This window comes from Trachypithecus francoisi, unplaced genomic scaffold, assembly GCF_009764315.1.
Source record: "Trachypithecus francoisi isolate TF-2019V2 unplaced genomic scaffold, Tfra_2.0 Lachesis_group17, whole genome shotgun sequence".
Taxonomy (NCBI): Eukaryota; Metazoa; Chordata; class Mammalia; order Primates; family Cercopithecidae; genus Trachypithecus; species Trachypithecus francoisi.
In genome coordinates, this window is record NW_022681462.1 from 71,632,230 (window position 1) to 71,650,281 (window position 18,052).

Here is an 18,052-nt window from a genome sequence, read left to right on the forward strand (position 1 = left end):
TGAAAGGAACAAATGGACTGGGTTGTTTGAGGATCAGAACCACAATGCGGACTTGGGCAGCCCCCATCAGTCATAGAAGCCAATCTATCCAAATGGCTTCAACAGTTACGTACACAGTCACAGATGTACATGTAACACACATTTCTCCAGGACAGGAAATATGTTCAATGTTTTCCTAAAATATTCAGCACAACAGGTTTTGCTCACTTGAACAAATAAAATTGCAAGAAAGGGTCGTTCAGTATGTGCTGGTGTTACAATGTGTGTGTTAAATATTTCAGGTAAAACAAGTCCTATGGGATACCTTCCAAGCCTCAATGCTGTAGCATGCAAGAAGCAAAAAATCATTTTGTGCCTCTAAAATTAGTATTTTCCCATTCACTTATGACCTATATTAGATGAAAGAAATGGGGAAGCATAGCCATTTCAAATTTTTACACCCTCAATATTTAACATTAAACACAGAAAAACACAACAAAATCTTTTATTCATGAAAACTTTCAATTTACTTTAGAACCATTCAATTTCCCCTCGATAGATTAGGCTGAACACAACAATAGTCATTGTGATATGTTAAATATAGCTAGAAGTCTAGGTTTTCTTAAAAAGACATTTTAACACTTGGCATCTCATTTTATTACATTTAACAAATACATCTCATTTTCCTACTCAGATACAAACTGGAACAAATTTTAAAGGTTTTTTCCGGGTGGTAACACATGTTTCTTGGGTCCTTACTGCTAATATCCTATCTCACTGGAGTAACCGTTGAGTTGTAATAAACACATTTGTAGGCAACTAGTTATCTCCTGGCATTTCAATTGAAGTCATACATTACAGTCTACTGCCTTTCATCATTCTCCCAACATTTTAGTGCTTGGTTTCTTATCATATGAGGCCATATCCAGAGTAGTTAGATTTCTGTGAGAACAACATTACAACAAAAATATGACCTGTAAGTATACAGATTATCTACCTATTTATAAATTATCTAGAAAAAAATCTCATATTATTGTTAAACATATTTGAGAGTTTGCTTCCAGTCCAATCTATTATTATATAATATCAGAACTGGTCCTACTACTAATATCAGGGAGATTTTTTGAGAAACAAGTGACACGAAACAACTGAGATTCAATTTCTTATGCTAAATAATTGACTCCAAAGTGAGACATATTTGACACCGTCCTGAATTAAGGCATTTCAAATCAATATTATATTTATGGTTCTTAAAGAATAATGACCAAGAGCTGGTCAGATTCTTAACATAGCTTTTATCTAAGAGAGTTCCTGGTGGGAGAAGAGGTGATTTTAAAGAATCTAGAATCATAGTAGTATCTCAGTATGACTGTTTCTCATCCAAAAAAAAAAAAAAATAAAGAAGCTGGAGGGAGTGTCAGCAAAGTATGTGAAACATATATTCTGCTTGTCTAAAAGCTAGAGCATCCTGAAATTTGTTCATCAGGAATTGTTATTATCCCAGACTTTTCTCTAGTCTATGCAACAGTGCTTTGAATATGGAAAATACCTGTCGGGTTTTGGTCTGCAGACCAGAAGATTCTCATTTAAATACTACATATCTGTGCTCCTATATTACATGGGGTATGGCACTGAAATTGTGTGTCAGAGAGTACATGCCTTTCTAGAAGGATGATGGTGATCCCCTGGAGGCATTGATGCATCCCTGTATGTGATATTTGTTGCTTGGAGCAAAGAAAACTGTCCCCCTTTAAACTGGCTGGGTAGGTATGTGTTAGTAGGCCTCTTTCAGAGGAGATAAATGGTCTTAGATTTAGGAGAATGATGAAATGCTTGCATAAAAGTGGGGTTTTGGAGAGGGGAAATTCAGTGAAGTACTGTTTATAGGATCACCCTGAAATTCTATCTCATCTTGTATTGAATCAGCTGAGGAATTAAAGAAATACCTTAATGTCCTCCAAAGGAAGAAGGCTTGAAACAGCAGGAATTCACTGTCTTTGGCTACTACTATTTCTAAAGGGAACCCTCGAACAGCTTCCTTGTGGAGAAGAATTCTAGAAATAGTTTGAGCCTAGAAGCAATAAAGAACAGAAATGGGTGTTTGTTATGTCTACATCCGGTTTGCTTGTTTCCTACTCAGCATCTGAGTGGGAAACATTACTCTCCTCAACCTGTTGTTTTCTTGAACAATTTTTAGAGACCCTCCAGGCACCTTACACTGTCCAGAAGAGCTATTTTTAAAAGAACCCTTGGGACTGTCAGGAGTGCAGATGCTCAGCCACCAATTCTTATCCCAAGTCTTAAGAGAAGAAAATTTTGACAGAAAGTATCTTATAACATGCAATAACATAAACAAACACATGCTGATTCTTCATTTTACATTTACTAAAAATTTAGGGTTACTTCTTTCATATCCTAAAAAGCCTAACAGATGTCTTGTCAGTAAAAGTATTTCCAGGAAAATGTTAGTATTTTTTACAAATTACAGAGCTTCAGACACTAAGTTATTGAAAAACACCATCAGTATTTTATATTGATGTTCACATATTTCCTAGGAGCAATTTTATCTATTCAATGGTGAAATTAAGCTACGGGGATCACAATTAATTTGATTAAAAATATAAAATTAAAATGAAAATCATGAATCTAACTTCAAGGCCACGGTACTAGACCATAAATATATATTCGGTTATTCAGGTGTTATAAATGTGTTAAGCAAATCTAAGCTCTCTACTTTCTTGCCTTTTGTTATTTTATTTTATGAAAAATTCTTCAAAAAGTGGCCAAGGAAGTAAGAAGCTGAAACTCAAATTCAGCCTTTTAAGACGCTAGTATAAAGTTCTTAGATCAGTCTTATCCTCACATTATATAGCTCAACAACTCTGGGAGAACAATAAAAATGAACATATTTTGACCTTCTGTTATTTCTAAATGTATAATTAGGCATATTCACTTCTGAAACAATATAATAGTTTTTATATTTCAGGTACATGTAGCTTAAATGACAATGTTAATAGATGCTTTTAACTTGCTGTCTAATCTGTGTTACTCCACTGAACTTCTGGTTTTGAATTAATCCATACAAGGTTCTTAGATAGATTACTATGAGCTAGTTCTCTCTCATAAATAATATTAATGATCTCCATTGAGAAATGTATGAAGCACTCTTTCTGATTAGAAGCCCTGGGAAAGCTGACAACCATTTAGCAGCTCTTGACTATGGGTGGGTGACTCTGTAAATGTACAACTGCGGAGGGATACACAGCCCTCCCTGTTGGGTTTGTGTGTAGCACTGTCTTGTCAGGAGGGTAATTAACTCTGTTTCTAGATTCTGATTGTCTGTAGGACTGCTGCCTCACTGTGTTGTCCTCTGGTGAACTGTAGGCCTGGCTGTGGAGAGCAGCTGTCTGCCAGCACCCTCCGTTCCTATGCATTCATACACACACATCCCCACACACTAAGAAAAGTCTTTCTGGAAAAACCTCTTTGTATGCAAATTTCCAGAAAAAAATGCTTTTTTTTTTTTTTTCATTTTTATTTATTTTTCTTCTTCTTCTTTTGAGATGAGGTCTCACTATGTTGCCCAGTCTGGTCTCGAACTCCTGACCTCAAGCAATCTTCCTACCTCAGCCTCCCAAAGTGCTGGGATTACAGAAAAAGTACTTTTTAAAGACAGATACATTCTTACATTTCTTCATAAGTGAAAAAAAAATTCAAGTAGAAGTAATAAGATAAATGAAGCTAACAATTCCTATCTGTCTCTCGTTTCTCTTATTACTTCTTTTGGGCTTTAATAATGCTTTGCATATTTTACATAGCTCTTCTCTGTAAATTCCCAAGCCTGCTTATTTGATTATGAGAGACAAAAATGAACAATTACGCTTTCTTTTCAGATTTACTTCAGGCACTCTTTCTTAAGGTAGTTTTATTTTTTTATTTTGGGCAGAGATTGGGGGGTTGGAGGGGGCTGAACTTGGTTAAGCAATGTGAATATCCAATGAGTAGGAAAATTCCAAAATGTCACTGACTTTACATGGCAGTTCAATGGCTAAATATATCAGGTCTCCTAGCCGGGGCCATAAAACTGGAGATAAGGCTGGCCAAGAGAGCATCAAAGCTTGTCTGTTTTGCTGTATTTTCGTATGTCATGCTGCTAACACAGATGCTTTTCAAATGTGAGCCATAACTGGTCAGAACACCTTTCAAATAAATCACCAAACTATCAACATAATTGCATCTTGGGAAGAAAAGTACAGTGAAGATGAAATTTTCCCAAATGAAGCTAGAGGGAAAACGCTACTAAAGCAGACAATAAGAAAAAAAAAAATTGAAGATATAAAAATTCCCTAATCTGGAAGTGGGAATTTCCGTGGCGTTTGAATGTGTACTTAAGAAAGCCTCATTAAGTCATGGAAAAAAGTCTCTTACGGTTGGAGTTTTCAAATTCTTTTAGCCACTACAGATTTGGTTATCCTTTTTCCCTTTGTACATTTCTCATAACAACACCTACATCCTTGTAATTTCTGAAGTATTTATCTCAGTGCAGTTTATTTTATTTTAAAATGAATAGTGTGCAAATGTTCCCAAGATTTGTATTATTTTGCGATCAGAAAGGGAAGCAACCATATATTTATTTTAGACCTATTTATTAATTTTGTATGCTTTTCCCAAGGAATCTTGGCTGTTAAACATATTAATATTTTTCTTCCTTTACCAAAACCATATTTAATAGGAAAAGATGATAGTATTATTGAGATTATTAAAAGAACACAAAAGACAAATTAAATTTTTTTTTTTTTTAATATAGAGTGGGGTATCTTTTTCCAGGAATCCAGCTTGAGACAGCTCACAAAATTATCACTGGATTCCAAGAATCTAGATCTTTTATACTTGTCTTACATTTTAGGCTTATTCTTTTTATTGCTAATGTTCACAGGAATTATATTTTGGTAGACTTTAACTGGAAATAATGTGTTATATTAATAGGTATGCGGGTTTGTGTGTGTGCACATTTAGGTAGCTATTTTCAACTTGTACAGGGTGGGTCAGGCGGTCAGAATTTTGGTAACTGGAACCTAGCCTTCTGGGAAACGGTTGAAAACCAGGGAGGAAGGGTCTGCATGTTAGGGACAATACTTCATTTACTGTTTATAACCTCAGCACCTAGCACAGTTTGGTCTATAGAACTGCTCAATGAATGAACAAAAAGGCAAAAAGACATCTAAGCACCTAAAGTCTGTGTACATTATTTGGCAAAGAAGAGCTCCCATTCAAAATTGTCCTGAGGCTGTATCTCTTAATTTTCTAACTTTTAGAAGATTAGACAGTAAGTTCCTTAGGGTCCACATCACTATGGCAGTCTTTTGCACATAGGAGGTACACAATAAATGAGCTCCACTGAAGCAGAAAGCCAGATCTGAAGGCTGCTGTAAACCTGACACACTTAATAATAGTGAAAATAGAGTGCAAATCCCCAGATCTGTCCAAAATGAGATTACTCAGTGATGACATTCGGTTTCCTGAGATGGGTTAAAATATGATCTGTATCTTTGCCTTAAGAAGGCACAAAAGTACACAAAGTATTATGGAAGGCCTCACATCAAAATTCTTCATGTAAGATCTGACATCCCAAATTTTAATTACCTGGAGAATTCACTTCCGGAACTACCCTACTCCTTAATGATGCCCAATAAAAAGGGTTATTAAAATAATCCTGAAAACAGCTAGGCAGTCATTCAACTCAGGAGATCATCTTCTACTGCGTGAAGTTATGGGCACTTTTGCTGACTGCCTGGCAAACTGACAACTGAGTTAATTAGACACTGACGAGAATCAGAGAAAGAAAAGGAAGAGTGCAGAGCAGAATGCACACGTGCTGGTGATGATATCCTGGTGCCTGGCGGACTGATGGAGGCTGAGCAGCTCATTTACTCAGTGGGGGCTTAAGTGCCAATGGTTAGGGCCTGGGGCCTAGAATTTGGATGGATATGAACAAGAATGGGCAGAGGTCAAGCTTGACAGGATGGGAGAGTGGGTCAGGGCTCTTGGGTTGAGTAATGTCCCTAGGTGGGAGGATGCAGGAATGAACAAGTGGAAGCAGACAACAGATCCAGCTCTCCCAGAAGTCAAACGGCAAGGTCAAAATTCCAGTCAGAGGCTCATGAGAAGAACCCGGGATCAAAGGCTGGGCCACAGAGTTCAGAATAACAGTAACTGGGTCTCAGCAATGGGGATGAGGCCAGGAGAGAGACTGGCTTTTGAATCTAAGCCACAATGATCAAGTACTTTGATATTCACCATCTGATTTTCCTCATCCCCCGTCTTCTCACGAAGGGGGTCACTGGGAAGCAATGCCAAGGTCATGGATTTGGAGTCAGAAAACATAGCTTGAGTCTCTGCTCTCTCATTAGGCTAACAGGTTATGATGGACCTCTCCGGGCTTCTAGAAAATGGGAATACTCATTATTTCTATCTTACAATATTCCTATAATGCTCAAACAAGATTGTCAAGAAAAGACTACAACATTACTTGTTGTTGTAATTATTGATGTCATGCTGATCTTGTCTGCTCAGAGCTATAACTGGTCTCAGGTAATGGCTAATTAATGAATTATTAGCCCTTTCACAGACCTGAAATGCTCAGCTGATAAATGGTATGGCAATTGGTTCGGCATTCTGAACCCTGCCTATTGTAACTTAAGCATCATTTTCTATCTCCACTGACAACATGAAAAGCATGTGAGATGGTGGGTGGGTCTGTGCTGTCTTTTCATATGGTCTGGTAAGCTTTGGAGCATGTTAGTGACCAGCCAGTTGCGCCTTTCACATTTGCTGAGTAGCAGTCTGATATCATTGTTCTACATTTTGACTATGTCTATGATGTCTCCAAGAGAACAGAAATCTCTTAGTAATCAGCTAATCCAATGTGGGTTGAAACAATGACTCTGTGTGCCTGGCCCCCGTTCTTCCTCTCTCATGATGGGGTCCTTGCTAGATCTTTAGGGACAAGGGCAAACTCATCACAGTATCATTTATACTACTTTTTATCTTTGCCAGTGTTTCTGCCACTCTCAAGTTGAAAGATACAGAAGACCTATTTATAAAAACTGTCTTTAATGAGCAAATCTCAGTGTTAGGAAGTCAGGGGTCTCAAACATATGTCAACAATAAGAGAAAGTTCAACCAGTACTTTCATAACAAGAAATGTAGAGGCTTCTCAAGCAATGAGTTGTGTTCGTAGTATCTCTGTCACAGGACTGTGAAGCACCCCCCTGTGGAATTCGTCTGACATAAAATCTCCATGGAATCTTTAAAAAACTTGATTCCCAGAAAGGATGAGAGATTTATGGCTTTGAAAAGATCTGAGCTTGCCGACCCTCTCAGTTTGCAAGGCGTGAGGTCATCCCAAGTGGATAGCTTATTATCTCCAAACATATTATAGCTTCCCTAACAAACAGAGACTCCCTGAATTGTTTTAAAAGTGAGCTGACATGCAGGGCAATAGCTGTTCAATTAAAGTGAAAAACAACATGTCTTCCTACTGATAGGCCAACGGAGGGGATTCGACTACCATGCAAGGCACAAAGGCACAGGCAAAGGATAGGCACTGAATATACATAAAGCAGCATATAAATATACCTCATTAGATTACATAATAGATTCAAGGCAAGTCTCAAATTATATCATGAATACTTTTTTAAAGTAAGGAAATGGGGATCCAGGTAAATTTTAGGTAGAAAAGAGTAAGCTGCGGGCAGGGATGAGGTAAGCACACAGAATCCATGCTTTGAGTTCTGGTGCTGGTTGAGTGGTGGCTTGCAAATCAATTCTCGGTTTGCTCCAGCAGCCAATGTGAAAGTTACATGATTTGCGGGGTCCACAAGGATCAAGTACTTGGCCTTAGGATCTTGAGGATTCTTAGCTGTGTTTCACTATGCTGCTGCAAAGTAAGAGCTGGAGCCCTGGATTGCACCTTTTTATTGGCAGCCAGCCTTAAATTCTGTGATCTCAAATGGTCCATATACCTGAATTGGGCTGTGTTTCAAACAAACCAGATAAATCCAGCTAATCTCTCAGATGTGAAAGTTAAATTCCACTGAGGTGTAAACAGTTCTGTAGATATAAATGGTAAGTAAAAATTTGGTCAAACTACTAATCAACTTAAACTCAAAATACTGTAAAACAAAATGCATGCTTTCCGGCAAATTTCAGAAACATGCTAAATGTCCCGTATTGCTCATCCCATGTCAAATTTAGATTAAACTGATGGTATGACCCCTGGACTAAGATCTGGCACTGCTGAGTCCCCTGGCAGGTGGCTGATAGGTGGATATGATGCCACTCCTACCACCTCATCAGCCACCTGCGATGGGGAGACACACACAAATGCAAGAGGCGTTCTTTAATGGACATTCCCCTTCTTTCAATCTGTCCTACGATTTTAAAGTGGTATTGCAACAGATGTTTTATATGCTTGTGTGACACTGTATCTTCAATAATCAGATAGATATAGCACAGAAAAGTTCTAATGGGGCTTTAACAGTGGCTCACTGGATTTTTCACTATCTTCAGTGCTAACCCTCATATATTAAGCAATGTGAAATCATTTTGTTTTTATAAGATATACTTAAGACTATACCAGGAAACAGTCTGGTATAATTAGAAGTGGTATTAGATAACTAAAATACTAAAAATAAATTGTATTAGAATCACCATCTATTTTGAGCTGTTTCTATAGGCAAATTATTTTAGTCTAATTTATTTGAAAAAAAGTTGGAATAGAACACCTGCAATTTCAGAAAAACATCATAATACAGTATATGACCATTTTAATATATGCCTCTAGTCCCTAAAAGTCATAAAAATACTATGTAGTAGGGGAACTGGTTTTTTTTTAATAAACACACCAGGAGTTATACTTACAAATAAGTGTTATTGATAAAAGTACTCACTTTTAGAGGCTATATTCTTATGCCAAAATGCTGTTCATGTTAAAATTCGATTTGAAACCTCTTCATAGTTGTTCTCAGAGCAAATTACTATGTCATAGAAGACAAAGTGCCTTTATTTTACTGTCACTTTTTGCTTCCTCTAAAGAGTTTTACTCAGCTACATCGGCCACCATTTCTTTTTTTTTTTTTTTTTTTAAACCAGACTTCAACATAAATGACTTTGGCTATTTCCTAGAGTTTAACAAATCTTCAAAGTCAAGGGTTTACAAAGCTGAGGATATTCAAAAGGATGTTCTATGATCTCTAAAGTCAGTTTCAAAAGAGAGGCACCAAAAATATTCTGAACGACTGTATTCTTGGAGTAAGTATACATTTTTTCCCATATAACTTCTGAAAGGAAAAACACTTCACTTGAATACGTACATTTTAGTATGTTTAAAAATAATTTTATTATCTGGTGGGACCTTGTATTGGTGGGAATAAACAAACATGCTTCATAGGAAAGTGTAATCAGGTGCTTTAAATACAAGGGTGTTGAGTCCAATCAATTCCTTGGAACTGAGGCAAACAGTAGGAGGAGATGAGGATTTTAAAATAAGATGATGGTCTAATATAGCCATGTTAGGTAAAATGGTATCTTTTAAACGTTGGGCAGTATGATTACTAATTAAAATGTTAAATTCTACTGGGTAGACAAAAGCTAAAAGGAAACCAATCCTGCTATTTATCAATGGCTGCAGCATAAAGAAGATGGAATCTTTTCTTTTTAAAGTCTGCAAGCCTTTTCTGAAGGGCATGTCTCTTAATAACCTTCATTAACTTCTGTTTGGTTGCCTAAGAGTTGTCTCATCCAAAAAAAGTTTAGCACAGTCTCAAAAGAGATTGTGTTTATTTAAGCTTGTTGGAAAAACATTCCTATCATTTCAAGAATGACTAAATATTTTTCATTCACATAGTTAGCATTCCAGACTATGTTTTCCTGCCTCTGTTGATTAGATGAAAATTAGCAGGCCCAAGTCTGATCTATTAGATGCAATTATTGTCTTAGTAGGAAAATTATGAGACTCCCAGCAATAACACCCTTTTAGGTATGGGAAGTAGACGGCAGAGGAAATAAAGGGCAACCCACCCCCTTGCACGCCACTTCAATAGGGAAATACCAGCTGAACTCTGGGGCAGAGGAATTTCTAATCATGTGTTTCAGAATTAGCTCTCAACAATTCTGAACATTTAAGGCATTGATCAGTTTGGTCATCTAACAAATTAAGAGTATAAGACCAACCTTCATTTTTATTTATAAAACTTGGTTCAGTATGGCAGCCTTACTCAAAATCAAGTACAAAGTACAAGGCATTACTGACACAAGCAAAGACATGCTGGACTTGGAGAACCAGCAGCAGAACTTCTAGGTATAAGAATAACCATTTCTTCTCTATTTACTTCTACAACATTTATTTCTATACTTGCTTAACTATTAATGTAAGTGGTGGATCTAACATGTAAAGAAAGCCACTCATATAATGTACATATTTCTATATAGCTGTGAAAAATCACAAAATCTTGAAAGTGATATATTAAGGCTGGATATGAATGTCTTTTACATTCATTTTACCTATATTCTAGCTTTATTTTAAATGTCTAAAGATATTTTAAATGATCAAATAAAAATCAAAATATGACAATATTCATCACTGAAAATTTCTGATGTTTATGTTAAAGACCTAGGTTAACAAATGGTCATTTGCTACGCATTGGTAACCCAACATATGACCTTATTTGGACAAGCAAAAAATAGACTGTGTTATATTTTAATTTCCATTTATGGAACCAGTCTCCAGGACATTTAGAGTTAAAGGATAAAACACATGCCTAACAGTCTTTAGGCTATTACGAATATTTTATTATTCTTGGCTTACTAATAATAGCATAGTATATGACACTGAAGCAATACCACCCATAAACTGAGTTTTGATCCCTGTTATGTACCAGAATGTTAATAACATGTGACCCTATGGCATCTTTGACTTCACTGCCTCTCGGGGTCAGCCAAACTATGTTTGACTCTGTGCCACAAAAGCAGTAGCTTAATCATTTGAGATACTGTTCAGTGAGGAAGCATTATGGGCAGGGCTGGAAACATTTTTTCTAGTTTCAAAGAATTCCCACCCAGATATGTGCCTGGTACAGACTTTTCTGGCAGCCCAGTGGAAATCTCATTAGAAGGACAGCTTGATTCAAGCTATGTCATCAGCCTTCAGGGAGAGAATATAGTGCTTCTATAAATTTGGGATTGATGAAGAAGACAGTACATTTGACAGCTCACAGAACTCCAGTCTTTTAGATGAGTACAACTTACAATATTGGGTGAGCTGAGACTGAAGTGGCTTACTAAATCCACACAGGTCAAGACATGCCTGACATTCAATCTTCAACACTATCCCAAGTAGGACCAGGATTCCCTAAGTCAAGAAATCCAAGAAAGCCAGGTGGCAGGAAAAAAGATAGTTGATTTTTTGGTTCAACCACATTCCATCCTAAACCCAAAGTTAGAAAGAATCCATGCACAGTGAATCTCTTATTTATCCTCTACTTCAAGAGTTAAGTCCAGGTTAGCAGAATTATTAGGTCTGAAACTCAGCTGGGTATCTGATAATATGGCTGCAAATAGCAATTTTAACTTTTTATTAAGAAGAAAACTTAAAAAATACTGAATACTATGGACTCTGATATACCTCTCATCCAGCTTTAACAATCTACAAATAACTCTTTGACTTCCTGTCAGAGATAGAACATGGATTTTGCTTTGTTTTCAGACAGACAGAAATAGTAGAGGGGAAACTACCCATTTGCCCAACGTCGAGCATGGAATTTATTTACTGGCAACCTGAGTATAATTCTGAATGCTACCTTTTAAAATATTACCTAAGTTGTTCCTAGTTCTTGCAAAGTGATACTCTGGTGTTGGCTTCAAAATCCCTAAGGTCATCAAAATCATCAGCTCCTCCCTGCAGGAGATGGTGCACATAAGGAGGCCTGAAGAACACTCAGGTCACAGTGGTCACCTGGGTCGGGTCCAGCCACAGCCCAAGATGAGAGGGCAGATCAGGTCTGACATCAAGACTTCAAAGTCCCCATGAAGCTCTAATCTCTTGCATCAGGTGTCACAGCTAAGCTGGCCACACACCTGTCCACATCTCTTGAATTTTCTTATTGAGTAATCATGGGGATGTTATAGATGTCACATAGCCAAAACTTCCCTCCCCGATACCTTATTTTACCTTCAGTTGCAAAATAGATTTCTAATGGAAATGGCAACCTGTCCTCAGGATCCCTCTGATATTAAGAATCACCTTCGGCAGCATTTATACTTGGTATCATTGGAAAAAAAATCAGCAAATTATTCTAATGATGATTAAAAAAAATCCTTGTCCGTGTAAGTAACTGAAATGCAGTGGCACCTACACCATGCAATCTTAAAAACAGTACATTAACGTAGCAGCGAGCATTAGCCTTAGAGTGTCTCGGTAGCCCCACTTAAACTCTGTGATTCTGGACTTCAGGGGCTGAACTGGGAGAGAACAAACCACAGAGTACACATCAGTCTTAGAAGGCCCATGAGGCTGCCACAGGGATGGAGCCCAGAGCTGAGCCCTCCAGAAGGGTGAACTGTCAGTGCAGGAAATTGGTCCAACTGGCCTGTAGACATGTGGGCCCACCTCATGTCACACACTTCCACAACACTCTTACTTGGTCTACCTCATGTCACATACTTCCACAACACTCTTACTTATGTTCTCAAAATGTCTTTTCAGTGATAAGTACCCTGACATTATTCTTCCTTCAGCTGGTAGATCAGGGGTCCCATGGCCATCAGCTTTTGACGATCTGGTTAAGGTAACCCTGTATCAGGGCCTCCTCCCTCACTCAACTAAAAAGAAGATCTGCAAGAAGGGTCTGGTTGGGACTTCCTGCTCCAGTCTTTCTTTCCTCCTCACTGCCCTCACTTATTATTTACTCATTAAAAATTTTTGAGCATCTACTTACGTATCCGATGTTGTTTTAGGATTCAAAAGAATATGCCAAATTCTTTCTTTACATGGGCATGGAGCCTCTTTCAGGGTGTAATGCACTGCAGCACAGAGGCAGTGTCCATTCAGGGTGCAGGGTCTGGTCCTGGGGACACACTATGCTGTCAGTTATGAGCTTTATGACCCTGGGCAAATTACATGGCCTCTGAACTTTGTGTTCTCTGATGGTAAACTGGGATGCCAGCACCCATACCAAAGGGATGCTGTGAGGATCTCAAATTAGTTGCTCCTCTTAAAGTAGTTAAACCTGACACATAACAATAGTATGAAATGTTAGCTACTGTCATTAAGGGTTACACATAACAGTGGTCCAATGGTGCCAGACACAGATGAAGACCTAATTCTGCTGTCCCATCTCTTTTTCGCTTTTAGTTTTTAAGGAGATTAAGGCCATGTTTTCTATGTATACCCTTCAACTGAAAACTTTATATGCTATTCCACATGTTTCCACCCTAGCTCTTTACAGGGGTCAGAAAATACAAATAATGAGATAGATAAACAAGAGATGTAGAGAAAATCCAACAAGGCAAAATGTGAGAATATAATCAGTTACAGACTAGAAAGGCTTATCTGTATACCTGAATTGGGTGTTGACAATAACTTGCTAAGAATTCATCATGAGAGTACTTAAGTGCCAATTTAAAAAGCACTTAGGTACTTGTGAATCAAGTCAGCTGTCAAGTAACAGCCTAGTCTTTAAGGACCCCAGGTTCACGTCCCTAGTCCTCTGGGAGTAACCAAAAAGCACATTATCTTGTCATTTGGAAGGTATGTGTCTCCAATAACAACAGCCACAATAAGGTTCTTCCTCCTTGGAGGTCCTAACACGCCGTATTTAGTGATGCTGTTAGTTTACTTAGAATCTAAAACCACAATCCTTGTGTGGGGTCCCTTCATCTAATTTCGTACTCTGACTATGTACCTAGAGACTGTAGCTAATAGGGTAAGGGCCAACACTGGTTATGCAACTGTGCACAGAGGAATGTACTGTGTGTATAAACTAGGTAAATACCAGTGTTTCTGGTTTTCCTCTATTTCTGGGTGACTGCTTATTTATTGCACATTAACACCTTGCACTTTTTCTAATTTCATACAATCCTTTTGCTACTCTGAAATCATTTGAAATTATATTTAAGTATGATATTGAATGACTGCTGAGAAAAAATGTCTTCAAATGATCCCAGAGACTTTCTTGGACTATAAACTAAGCAGTAAGATCCATTCACCTTGTGTTATTTTGTAAGTTTATTATTAGTAGCCATAAATAACCCTTTAGTTTCATTATCTTAAGCTGTGCACTGTTTTTTAATCCTATACTAAAAAAATCTGTGTTCCTATTATTAATACACCTTAAAATGAAAGCGTTATTGGAGAGTAAATACATTCATATGAAACTCACTACTCAACTAAGTTAAAAACAAAAACAAGAAAAGCAAGATAAATTATTTCTGAGAACCAAAAAATGGAATCTTCTGAAAGGTTTGATGAGAGATGAGAGCCAGAGCATGAAAGAGACAGAGAGGAAAAAAGACCAGCAGAACTTTACAGCTGCAATGACAAGGACGCTGAACTCTGTTGAGGTGGAGGGGGCTGCTCAGACCTGAGGCTCTAGAAGTGAATTGAGGGATGCATCTCAAAGGCATCTTTCCCCTGAGGTCTTCAAACTGCGAGGAGACAGCAGGTGGACGACCACACTCAAAATACCTGGAGTAGTTTTCAAACTGGAAATGATTTCCTCCCTTGTCCCCATTGACTGCCATCACTCCTCAACAGAACCAAAAGCCAACGGTGAGTAGAGATGGGTGAGGACACTAGAAGCAGGGCATGAGTCAGGCTGGGATGCTGAGTGGGGCAGGGGAAGCAAGCACAAATGGAGCCGAACCTGACAGACTTCAGTTGATCCTCACTCAGCCACACAATGGCAACTACACCCTTGGGGGAAATGATCTAAATTACTCTAAACCTGAATGTCTTCATCTCCAAAATGGATAATAAAGGCTTCAGCAGTGTGGCTGTGAAGGTTAAATGAGACTGGGTACAAATGTGATGCACTTACCCCACCATACCTCAACGGGGATATTCCCTTTCTCCTGGTTTAAAACTCAGCCTAAATAGGTTCTTCAAAGTTAAAGGTTATCTCTTACTTATCTTTGTGTCCAGTGTCATATCTGAATTCCAGGAGGTTCTTAATTTTTTGAAATTAATGGCTCACCAAAACTAACTTTTTTCAAACAGTAGATGATTAGATTACAACTCCATGCAGATGTTGCAGATACCAAATTCTAAGTGACTATACTAAGATTCACTCCTTACCCAAACATCAATGTGTGCTAAGAAAATGGTAATAAATGAGTTATATATATATTTACCTGTTCACCAACTGCCTTCCTTCTTCACTCTTCGTGATGGATATGCTGATGAATGTAAAAGATGGGTGCAAAAGGATCAGCCTTCCTTTCATTTACTTCCAGAGGAAAGGCTCTTTTATTCTTTAACGAGTTTTTAAAGTTTTATTTTGAATTTATGACACAAGACCCATGAGGTTAAAAGGCTAATGTTTACTGGATTATGAATTTATGCTTTTCATTTTCCTTACAGTGTGTCCCAAATATTCGTAATTAAATATTTCAAGTTGACAATAGATTGTCCCTAATTCTTGGGGACAGATATTCTTATCTTCATCTGCTTCAGTAAGGCACCCTTTCCTGTAAAGCCGACTATACGACCATTATATGTATTTCTACATGCTCTTTTTTTCCAGCACTGAAATGCTGCCTTTAGGGAATGGGAGGAGTATATATACATGAAGGGGTGGGTGACTTCCACAAAACTGGTCATCTGGAAGCTATAAAGTTTTGGAGCGTGGCAGCTGCACTCTGAGTATAGTAATGATGAAGGAATCAGTGATGTCAATAGAACGAGTCCTCAAGGTTAAACTTTTATATGATTTTTAAGGTCTTTAACAAGTCTAGCCCCTCAGAAGCTGATGAATCTAGGCAGGCAAACTCTGGAGTCTGAGTTTATTAACATTTCGGTGGAAGCACAAGATTTCTTTGTACTTAAAAGACTTAGTTTACTTAACTGACTTTCTGGAAAGATAAGTCCATTTTTCAGTACCTGCTTTTAGAAATTCTAGAAAGATCCATCTTCAACACGAATTAATTTTTGACCCACATTAGTTCATTTTACTATGCAAATGTACTTCTTAATGCTGGATACCCTCTATTAGAAATGTCTGTATAAATATTCAAACCCTTGTCTGCACTAACAGACATGGACATAAGATTAAAGACTGACATGAGTTAAGTATGCAGAGAATCTACCCAGAATGGAGGAAATGAGCTGGAATAGGAGTCAGGACAGAAAAACTAGTCCAGGATGCCTCAGGCTTCCCTCCACTGAACAAGAAGAGAGGTAGCAAATGCAGGTAACCACAACATAAATAACAGCACTACAGGAATTGCAAAGGCACAGCCATTGGGATATGAGAAGTAGAACAGATACTCGGTGACGGCAGTAGGCAGTGCAAATTGCCTTTGATGGTTCCAGTCTTTCCTTCTAGTTGCCAGAACCCTTGGGCTTATGGAAGCGTCACAAGTCAAACCTGCTAAGCTTGACTCATCGGTCTCATTTTCAATTTCATTTTGTTAGGTTGACCTTTGGGTGTTAATTAGGCTCAAAGCGAACTTAATTAAAATGTATACATTCTTATACTGTAAAGTATTCAGATGCACATATTTGCAATGGCAAAATAATGACCACACTATTCTCATTTTACATGTGCAACATTTCCCTCAAATGATTAGTTTGAGCTGTTTGATCAATTTGTCGGCAACTAGTAACAGCGTGAAGCAGACATTATGCCAGAGGAAATAAACAAACAAGAACATACACTGGTAGAAGCTTCTCCAACACAAGACATTCGCCAGGGACTCATTAGCATCTACAAGATTTACCTTCGCACACGGGGCAACACTCCCCAGGCACTTTCACAGGGTTCGTGCAGGTCTGTCCGCAGACGGTCGCAACGCAGTGGCGTTCACCATTGACGCACTGGCAGAACGTGCAGTCGTCTTCCCGCCACCGGTCTCCGTGGGCGAGGATCAGGCCATTGGCATAGCAGCCAGCGGGATTATTAAAAGGATACACTGGATCTAAAAGAGAACGTAAGTTCAGAGTTAGACTGAGCATATTCTAAATCTTATCTCTGCCTGCACCCAGAGACATTTTTTTCCTGGGTTCTAGTCATCAGCAGTTCTATTCCCACTGTGATCAACAGAAGCTCAGGGTTGCATGAGGAGTCTCTGGGGGTGCATGCAAAAACAGCTGTCACATTGAATTTATGTCTACTCGTTCTGACACAGCAGTGCCAGAGAAGAGGATCCGTAGTCTAAAAACCAATGTGCAGGTATTATCACTCTGTAAAGCTGGAAAGCTTTGTGGCAAGAACTGTGGGTTGGTAATTAGAAAACATGAATCCATATTAGGCTCTGACAATGTCTTCATAGTTGTAGACATAAATGTTTATCAAACCTCAGTTTCCCTACCTGTAAAGTGGAAGGAACAATGCCCTGTCTAAATTACAGTGATACTGTTACTTCTAGAACTCTATCTCATGTGCCTGCAGGACCATGTGGGCAACAGTGCTCTTGCTGTGGCCTTGTTCATGACAAGGCTGGTCTAGACATACCATGGGTCACTGCCTTGGAGGAGGGCTGTGAACTTAGGCCATTTTTTCTCCCATAAGCTGTGAAGCTAAGCTGCAGCCCCAGGTGGGAGGCAGAAGTAGCCAAAGCTACTGTTAAAAAAAAAAAAAAAAGGAAATGTTTCTGAGGTTACTGACAAGGATATAAATACTGCGTATGAAACCCTCACTTATCCGTCTATTGAGAGCAACTAGATAAATTACTCAATTTTCTTTCTCAGAAATACATAAAAAACTGGCTTCAACAAGCAAGTACTGCTGTGTTGGGAGAGGAATCCAGACAGTTTCGAGTTTGGTCGTCTTTATTCTAAGGACATAGTTAGGGCATT

The 18,052-nt window shown here is 38.3% G+C and overlaps 1 protein-coding gene across 4 annotated transcripts in view; it reads right to left on the minus strand.

Annotated features, from left to right (window-relative positions):
* CRIM1 (cysteine rich transmembrane BMP regulator 1) overlaps positions 1 to 18,052 on the minus strand; it is a 197,108-nt gene that overhangs the window by 54,332 nt on the left and 124,724 nt on the right. For all 4 annotated transcript variants that reach the window (XM_033176052.1, XM_033176053.1, XM_033176055.1 and 1 more), the window contains one exon: positions 16,975 to 17,172. In XM_033176052.1, coding sequence (XP_033031943.1) covers positions 16,975 to 17,172 — 198 coding nt within the window. The remainder of the gene's footprint in view (positions 1 to 16,974; positions 17,173 to 18,052) is intronic.